The 10122-nt window shown below is 34.8% G+C and overlaps 1 protein-coding gene across 3 annotated transcripts in view; it reads left to right on the plus strand.

The window, feature by feature from the left end:
• The window catches only part of STK17B (serine/threonine kinase 17b), a 32412-nt gene extending 25734 nt beyond the window's left edge, over positions 1-6678 (plus strand). For all 3 annotated transcript variants that reach the window (XM_040642586.1, XM_040642593.1, XM_008687287.2), the window contains 2 exons: positions 1107-1286; positions 3268-6678. In XM_040642586.1, the coding sequence (XP_040498520.1) occupies positions 1107-1286; positions 3268-3550 (463 nt within the window). In that variant the 3' untranslated portion in view covers positions 3551-6678. The remainder of the gene's footprint in view (positions 1-1106; positions 1287-3267) is intronic.
• Positions 6679-10122: the final 3444 nt, after the last annotated feature.

Genomic DNA, 10122 nt, shown 5'->3' on the forward strand with positions numbered 1-10122 from the left:
TCTTTGATTCCAAATGTAAATAATAAGGCTTTCTATAAAAGATTTTTCTCAAGTATCATTACTATGCCACAAGAAGACATTTACCTGTCCATTCTTTTTAAGTGATACTTTGGCTGTGATCCAAAGATACAGAAGTAAATAGGAAAATCCCTTTCCTAGAGGAATAAAAAAACAAAGTAGTTGCAGTAATGTGCAGCATTTTCTGTAGTAAGGTAAAATACTTAATGAGCATGGAGGAAGCAGCAGATAAGCACCAGATGGCAGATATCTGATCTAGGTCTGGAAGAACTAGGAAGGCATTTGCTAGGCAGAAAAATGTGGTCAGGTTCTGCAAAAGTTTAGTTTTATGAGATGATATCTCTAGGGTATTGTAAGTTTTTGTGGCAAGCAAAATGATATTTTGAATATCAGATATCATAGAAAGTAAAACTGGAATTCCTACTGGAACTTTAGTTGGGACCACAGTGGGGGCTGACTCCACAGGCCAAGTGGAAGAGTTTAGACTTATTCCCTGTGTTCCATGTAACTGTAATCAGCTTGCCAAGGAAAAACCGTCCTTGGCTAACTAAGTGGGAAACATGTACTGTATGTATTGTCTTTTTCTGGCTCCTGAGCACCAGACTTGTCATTAGTATGTTTAAGGCTCTGAAAAGTTTTGCAATGAAAAAAAGTCTGCCTGCCCAACTTGTGCTTTGCCAAACTTGTTGACTCTATTTGCACTGAACTCCTGTTCGTGTCTTACAGGTCATTACTGTGTCATTGACACCATTTAGGAAATGCTGCCCTTTGAGCAGCTTTGTGTACTCAGGAACAGGTGTCTGAGTGAAGGGCAGACTATAGATATCATGATATATCTTCAATTCATTATATTTATAATTATGTAACACACGTGTATTCCTTTCATGTTCCTTTTCTCTGAGACAGACTTTGAAATAACATAGTTATTTTGGTTTTAATAATACAGGAAGTTTGAAAAGCAATTTAAGTCTATAGATTAACTGTACAAGTTTTGAGGACAAGAATATGTTGAGGATCAATTTTATATATAAATGTTTCAGATTAACACGTGTTTTAAGTTCTCCTCTTGTCCCTTATTTGTTTTTCAGGAATATTGGCATAATAGCATATATGTTGTTAACTCATACATCTCCATTTGTGGGAGAAGATAATCAAGAAACATACCTCAATATTTCTCAAGTTAATGTAGATTATTCAGAAGAAACTTTTTCATCAGTTTCACAGCTGGCCACAGATTTTATCCAGAGGCTTTTAGTAAAAAATCCAGAGTAAGTTATAACATTAATTTAAGTACTGTTACAAAATGAATATTATATGTCTACTGAGAAAGATACATTCTAAAACAGTATACAGTTATTAGAAGTATGCTCTCAAGTTTCAGATAAAATAGGAAGAAAGGTGGTGTAGAGATCATTACATGACAAACCGGTAACTTCAAACAAAAAAAATATACAATAGGAAATGTTGGTGTTAAGAGAAGATTTGGGTTATTTCTCTCTCATCCTGCTACTAAACCCTGAAATTCCCTAAAATAATTAGAAATAGGTTTACAATACACATGGCTGGCTATGATAGACTTTGTAGTGAATAATTTGTAGACAAGTAATTATAGTTATGTGGCAAATATAAATTACTGATTGTCAAATCCTTAAGGGTCAGATGCTCTTTGACCACCTGCAAAAAAAGGGACTTGAAATTATGGTTTAGGACTCTTACCTCACCCACTGGCAACTTCAAAGCAGGAAAAGAAAAAACTGACCTCCCTTTTCTTTACTCAGATCATCCCCATTTACTGTATAATGACCTGGCTATACTTTATGCAGAAGCTGTGGTATATAGTGCCTTGGGCTAGGATCCTGGTTTTGTTACTTGTCAGGTCTTTTATCTCTGACAATTACTTAATCTCCTGGAGGACTCAGTTTCTTATCTGTTCAAGGAAAAAGAACTCACAGGTTTGTTAATTATTTTATTGCCTTAAGGCAAGTCCAAACAGGGGCGCCTGGGTGGCTCAGTCTTAAGCATCTGCCTTCTGCTCAGGTCGTGATCCTGGAGTCCTGGGATTGAGCCCCATATCAGGCTCCTCTGCTGGGAGCCTGCTTCTTCCTCTCCCACTCCCCCTGCTTGTGTTCCCTCTCTCGCTGGCTGTCTCTGTCAAATAAATAAATAAAATCTTAAAAAAAAAAAAAAGCAAGTCCAAACAAATTCTCACTGCCTGTATTTTGGACATGAATTTAGTAGTAGTAGTAGTAGTAGTAAAAATACTGTTTGCTTCTAGTTATAAGCAGTTTTCATTTTCATTTTTACTTAACATTCTAAAATTTCTAAAATGAGCATTCATTCTCTTATAATCAAAAAAATGAACATAATTTCTAAAAGAATGAGCACATTAATTTTTTTGTAATCAGAAAACAATGAAATTAAAATTATCATAAAAAATGAAGTTAAGGGATGCCTGGGTGGCTCAGTTGGTTAAGCATCTGCCTTTGGCTCAGGTCATGATCCCAGGGTTCTTGGGTTGAGTCCCATATTGGGCTCCTTGTTTGGCGGGGATCCTGCTTCTCCCTCTGTCTGGTTCTCCCTCTGCCTGCTTCTCCTTCTGCCTTCTTCTCCCTCTGCCTGCCACTCTCCCTGCTTGTGTGCTCTCTCTCTCTGACAAATAAATAAAATCTTAAAAAAAAAAAAATGAAGTTAAAGCCTAAGGAAGCATATGTTCTAATGAAAATGGTGGTTTTGTTAAGGTTGGAGTTCTGACTATAGATAGGTATTTTCCTAACTTTTGACATACTGTGGTATTTGACCATATAATTTTCAAAAGAGAAAACAAAAATGTAAAAATTCCAAATATTGGATAAACATCATTCAAGAATAGCCTTTATTTTCAAGATTTAACAGTATTGCTTTTAAGAACACAAAATAATAATAAAGACCATAAATTATATGTTTTCTTTCAGAGTTTGTATACCCAAGAGATTTTATAATTTTACCAATTTTTATTTGTGAGGCTAACATATATTTTCAAGCTTTTTGACTAGTCTCATCTGTAAGGCCCATGATAAAATGAATTTTCAGCACCTGTCAATATTAAAGAAACTCTACATACTCCAGTCTTTGTATTGTTACTCCCTTCTGTACTATGAGTATGTTATCTTCATAATAAATTTTAAAAAATAAGTCTATAGTATATCAAACTGCAGGCATTTCCAACTTGATTTTTAGTTCTCAATTTTCACTTGATGCTTTCTTTCAAAGGAAAAGACCAACAGCGGAAATCTGCCTGTCTCATTCTTGGCTACAGCAGTGGGACTTTGGAAATTTATTTCACCCTGAAGAAACTTCCAGTTCCTCTCAAAGTCAAGATCATTCTTTAAGGTCCTCTGAAGACAAAACTTCTAAATCCTCTTGTAATGGAACCTGTAGTGATCGAGAAGACAAGGAGAATATTCCAGAGGATAGCAGCATGGTTTCCAAAAGATTTCGCTTTGATAACTCATTGCCCAATCCCCATGAACTTGTTTCAGATTTGCTGTGTTAGCACTTTTCTCTTTGACTTATTTGGACTGAATTTGGAATTTGAAATCTACTCCAATGTGAGATTGTAGTTTGTACCTTCATTTATGGCATGTTTATGTTGTAAATGCACTTTTGCATAGAAGAGTTTAAGGAAGTGTTTTGATGCTAAATTACTAGTAACCAGCATAATTTCATTTCCTCTTCTGAAATATTAACTCTGCAGAGAAGAAATATTCAAATATGACAAAAAGTTGTGCATGTGAGTTTACATGTTAAAGAATTCAAGTTCAAATGAGTTTATCAAAATGTTTTACAGATGAGGAAAGCAGTGATTTGGGTTATATTATGGTGGAAATAAACTGAACAAAATGAAAACATGAATTTAATAGGTTCTCTAAGGTAAGTCCTATACCATGCCTCTATTGACAAAATTTTGTTAAAATAGTAGTGTCAAGTTTAAGAAGAATATGTACTATTTTATAGAAGCTCAAGGGTATTTTAAATTTGAAAATATTTCTATCATAAATATTTTGAAACTGCTTAAGGTTTCCAGGATATATGGCCTGCTATATGAGACAGGTCTTTTAACCAGAGCAAAAGAGGGAGCTAGAAACCTGATTAGGAATACTCTATACAAGTTGGAGCAGAAAAAAGAGCAGCATGGCATCATTTTTTAACTCAAATGTCTTTTGCCCTCTCTCAACATATTTCAGATTTAATAATATCTGAAAGATGGAGAATTAGATGGTACACAAGGATAGAGGATTTTCATCTTCCAGAAATTCCAGAGTAGAAGGTACTTTGGAGTAGAGGATATTTAAGTATCTTCTGCTCCCAGAAATGTGCTCTATTTTGGGTGGGCAAACATATTTATTAATTGAGTATAGAAAAAAATGCTGCCTGATTTGGGCAACTTACAGAATTTTAGATGTTTTCTGAGTCTTAGGGTATAAGCGAGTCATTCAGCATTCTAAAAGTACGTGTAAAAAAAATATCACAGCCCCGTAAGACATTAACTCAGGGCCAGAGTCCATGACAGCAAGGTGGATGTGATCATAAAACCTGATGACATCATGCTCTTCTCAAGAGCTTATGTAGAATTCCAGTGAGTGATGAGGCTCAGCAGAAGGCAGTCTGCCAGGTGGCCTTTAATAGTCTCTTGCTGGGACCAATGCAAGTAAAAGTCTAAGGTCAGCAGAGTGGCCGGTGACTGTTGTGCTCAGTAGAAGGAAATTTACTCCTTTTTTGATTATCTTTGATGACTTTGCACCTGGTTACTATTCAAGATTCTGTTATATTATCACATTTGGATAATTGTAACCTCATGACTATGTTGCTACATTAAAAGAAATTCTATTTTGACAAAAAAATTATTGAGTTCCCCACCGCCTTGAATTAAATATTACTCTAAACCTTTAACTTTCTGAAATTTGGTTAAGATTCCAAATAACTTAAAACTGTTTTTAATAGCTGTCAGTTCACTTTATTTGGCTAAATGGTGAATTCCTTTGAAAACTTCAGCATTTCTTAAAGGAAAAGTTATTTCTACTTGTGTGTGCATATGTGTATATGTACAGGCTATGTATTTATGTATAGATAGATAAAATATAGTCTTTAGACAACTTTCTCTTAGAGAGTCTTTGCTCTACTATATTGTGTTCAACTCAGGTGCCAAAGGAGCTCTCTTCTTATGGACATGTAAATATACATTTAAATTCTTTAAGAAGTAGTTTGTTGGTTCAATAAACTAGCCATTGGAGAAGCTAAATTGGGCTTTTGTATGTCTAAAACTAAGTTTTGTTCTAAATTGATTGTCCATTTATTTGCCTTCCGTATTAAACTAATGCAGGTAGTAAAGCTTGGTAAGCCATTGGTGAAAGTGGATTTTTACAAAAGATCATATTTTATTTTTAAATTTCTAGAGGAATTATGCCATAGTAAAAAATTAAAAATAAAGAAGTGTTTGAATTTTAATTATGAGCTCATTCTTAAAAAATATTTTATACCAGCTTTCTTTTAATCTGAGGAATCTTGAAATAGTTCGTATGCTGTCCCTTAGTTAACAGAATACACAAAGTTGTAAATTTCCATACCTTTTTCTATTTTTGTCGTAAAAAAATAACAAGTAGTTGCACAAACAGTATAAAAATTCAATTTCTTCATGAAAGTGAATTTAAATATTTTCAGTTTGAAATGTAAAAATTAAATCTGTATTTAGAGAGAACTTGTTAACAAATGACTCGATTCTTTTTCTCCCAAAATTGAAAACGAGTATCTATCAAATTAGATGATATATCTCATTAAAGTAGGAATGTTAACCTCTCCGAGGTGAACAGATGTCTTAACACTTAAACACATCTGAAAATTAATGTTAAATTGTGATGAGTTTATAAAGTTTAATACCTTTGCTTTTGGATAGATAGGATTAAAAAATAAAGTATAGATGACAGTTACAATTGTCATTTTAATGTTTTTCCCCACAGTGAAGTTAACTCTGAGCGGTAAAATTATAGTGGCACTTTAAAGACAGTAAGCAGTATGTGTTCTGCAGTCTGTCATGAGATAAGGCACCTGTGCCAGAATGTATATCAATACATTGCTTCCTTTAAAGAAAGTCTTGTTATAAAAGAAAGTCAGCTGATTAATGATATAATTAATTTTCATTCTGGCACAAGTTCTTTCTTTGTTTGGAATGGGTTACTAATAGCTCATGGACCATACTTTGAATAGCCTTGCTCTAAGCAACATTTATAAGTTGCTATTTTTTATAACTGTTTACATTTCTTCTGTTTATTTTTGAATTTCCATTTTTATATCTGTTTTGGAAACTTATCTTTATTCATTGTTGTGTAAACAATTGTACTTTAATTTCAAATTGTATTAAAATTAAGTTATCTGACTTCCAATTTGGAGAAATATTATCAATTTATAATTTTATAAGAGTTTAAAGAATTTTAAGTTCTAATTGTAAATTTCACACAAATCACACCTGCCCCCATCTTTCATTAAATAATCATGTTGCTTAAGCATATTGACTGACATTATTACGAATACCCCAGTAAAAAGCAAACAAACAAACAAACAAAAAAAAAAACAAAAAAAACCCCTGATATCAACTTAATGATCCTTTTGGTTAAAAATTAAAAAGCACTTTTTTATATGATTGTCTTTTGCTTTAAAATATTTCTAAGTTTGTTTTTCTTAAAAACAAACCTCCTTGCCTGAAGGTACTAACCTTGACACATGTCATCTTTGAACTCCCTTTTCAGTACGTATCTGTTTATTAGAGCCTGTCTGTTAAAAATCCACATAAATTTGAAAACAAGTCTATTCCGTGGTAATGGTAGATAGTTTCAAAAAATGTCAGTGAATGGCAGTGTACTACATGTTTCATATGGATGAATAAGGGATTTTTATTTACCCAGAAATGGGTGAATTGTTTGTTGGGGTTTTTTTGTTTTTTTTGGTTTTTGTTTTTAGTTTAAATAAATTGAATTTTTAAAAAAGATGAATAAGGGATTCTTTAAGAAATTTATAATCTGATTATGGACTAATCAGTTCACATGACGTACTGTAGTTATGTTCTGTAAAGTTCCCGCAAACAGTGAATACTCAAAGATCGCTAGAGGAAATATAAGGTTAAGTTCCTACAAGGTTCTGTTTATAACATTTTTGCCAACTAATCAAACTACAAACCTTGTTTTATGTAGTTTCTGTTTAAAGGGTTCTTATTTAATATATATTGTTGATTCATTAACATTGACTTCACACCAACAGCACCATAACTCATGCTTGAATGAAGCTTATCTAATAACACATCTTTTCTCCATAAGGCACATTACAGCCCAGTGCATAGAAACATAACTACGCAGCAATTCAAAATTATGATTTGGGGCCATTTTAAACACAGAAATCATTAACAAAAAGCACAAAAATGCAGAAAACATGACACTAAATAGACCACAAAATGGACATTTGTCTTACAGTATGAGAGCTAAAACAAGACAGAGCATCCCTTCGCTCAACCTAAGATGGGAACGTGTGTCCGGCATCTCAAATTTTTTACTGCTGTGATCATGTCTGCAAATGATTGTGAAAGCACTATGCATGTTAATTTTGGGGTTACAAATAAACTTTAGCAAGTGTGTAAGTTCACAAATATGGAATTAATGAAGTGGGAGAAATATATACATTCTTTCACCTAGATCTAGATTCTTTAGATCATCTAGAAAGAGGTCTGCCAACCTTTTCTATAAAAGACCAATTATTAAATACTGTAGGTTTTGCAGGCCAGTGTTTTGTCACAACTACTCAATTTTGCTTTTAGAGCATGAAAGCAGTCATAATATGCAAACAAATGGGTGTGCCAATCGAACTTTATAACAACAGACAATGAGATACATTTAGTTTGTTGACCCCAATCTAGATTATCACATTAATTCTCTTAGCTCTAGCAATGATTAAAATGGGAGGAGAGCCAGAAAGACACAGGGAAGTGAGCCTCATCTGCATTCACTTTGTCTAACAAGCAGACATCCAAGAGGAAGAGGACTGAGTACTCATTGGTTATATGATTTTACTAGAATGGTGAGTTTGCAACTAGTTGAGAAAATAGAAAGTAGAGGCCACAGGTATATATCGGTCTTCGAAGAAATCTAGGGGGAAAGGAGGAGAATTACAGTTTGAAGAGTGTTTTTAAAAATGTTTTAAAATGGGGAAGACTTGAAAATGCTAATAGGCAAAGGAAAGAAGTCCACGTTGAGTTAACAGATGAAATGCATAAGAGCACAAGATGATTAATGACAGAAAATCCCAGAGAAAGTAATGAGATCACAAGCCCAAAGGCAGGGGTCAACGTTGACTAGAATAAAGAAAAATAATGTCTCCCAACATAAAAAAATGAAGAAGAAAGTGGGTGACAACAGAGGTGTGAAGTGAGGGGACGATCTGTTTCTCCTAAGAATACTGCAGCTAGTGGTCTGCTGAGAGTAAAGGAAGTAGAGGTGGGTGTGGTGCGAAGAGCAAAAATTTGGCACAAGGTGAGGACAGAGGTGGTCAACAATGTTGGTCAAATGAGTGGAGTTCATAACCTATCAGGAGAGACAGATTAAATACCAAAGATCTTAATTTGTGATTAGTTTATTGTGTAGAGTGTGGCCAAACAATTCTTATAATACTAATTTATCATTTCTGCCTATATCTTTTCTTTTATCGGGAGACTGTGCTTCTTTGCATCAGGGGCGTATATAGTAAAGCCCTCAAAAGAAAAACAAAAAACCCTATTCCATTGGGGCTTGTATTTATAAATACTTAAATATGTTGAGAAAAATAGGGTTTGAAAAGAGGGGATAGTCTCAGAAGGCAACAAGAAGAAAGATTATAGGTCTGGGAGCAATACGAAACTTGCCCAGTTCCCTGTGCACATTGAGCATTGTGGGACCTTGTAGAGAATGGTCCAACAGCAGCAATGTGGCCTCTAGAGTAGAACGAAAAAGGCTGTGTGGGGTAAACATTGTCTCTGGAATGAGCATGGCAGGGAGGGAGAAGATAGCATTGAGCCTGAGAAGAGGTTCTCATGTGGGTCTCATTAGAGTATATTCTTTTACTTTGGACGACACCCTCATGAATAGAATGTACTTATTAGAAAAACAACAGTAGGTTTCATGTAATTGGTTCTAACAGCATCCCTTGGTGGAAGCTGAAAGCATGCAACTTGAGTGCAAGTCTCTAAAAGCAATTCTACCATTGTTGAAGGAACCGTAGGTTGGCTAACCCACCAACCATAGCCCGTTTCTTTCTCTGTTGCCTGCCTCCATCACAGAAGCTATCCAGCTCACTTGGAGCAAGGGATGAAGTGAAAGTCTGCTGGGTGGCTTCTGAAATGCTTTGATTTCTGGATGAAAACAAGAAATGCTAGCAGCCTGAAACTCTCCACCATCTTGGATGAGAACCATTTTGTAATTATGAATGAAGGGACAAGGGACTCCTGGAGATCCTGGCCCTAACATTATTGTTCCACTGAAGCTACTGACGTAACAGTAGCACTCACTTCCTTCTCAACTTTTTGGTGTGTGCTTTTTATAAATGTCTTATTTGGTTAAGCCACTCTCTTTTGGATTCTCTGTTATTTGCAGCTGAAAGCATTTTAATTGACAAGGTGCGCGGCAGAGAAAGAAGTCACGTATACCCAACTGAGTTTTAGAAACACCATGTTCAACAGTGTTAAACGTGCATTTTTACTGCAAGATTCCTTGGAGGCTTTAATTTATGCTAGGAACCTCCAGGTGAGGAACCTAGTGTGTAGCGTGTGCCATACTTACTTTGTTCATGCTAACATCTCTCTGGATGGTATCCGTGGACACTTACACTGTACTAGATGCTAAATCAACGTAGTCCAAGTAGTTCTAAAGATCTGGCTTATCCCTGAATAGAACTCAAGTTACTTTGTAAGAACGAGCTCTTGTATTGGAGAAGGAACTGAGAAGGACAGACTCCCAGTTTTTTATTTCAGTGAGAACATTTTCAGTATCCCCCTTTGTAGTGCTATAAGCTTCACACCCCTATTAACAATCACCTTTAGGTTCTGATACAACA

The sequence above is a fragment of the Ursus maritimus genome, unplaced genomic scaffold (genome assembly GCF_017311325.1).
Source record: "Ursus maritimus isolate PB19 unplaced genomic scaffold, ASM1731132v1 scaffold_1, whole genome shotgun sequence".
In the NCBI taxonomy this organism is placed as follows: Eukaryota; Metazoa; Chordata; class Mammalia; order Carnivora; family Ursidae; genus Ursus; species Ursus maritimus.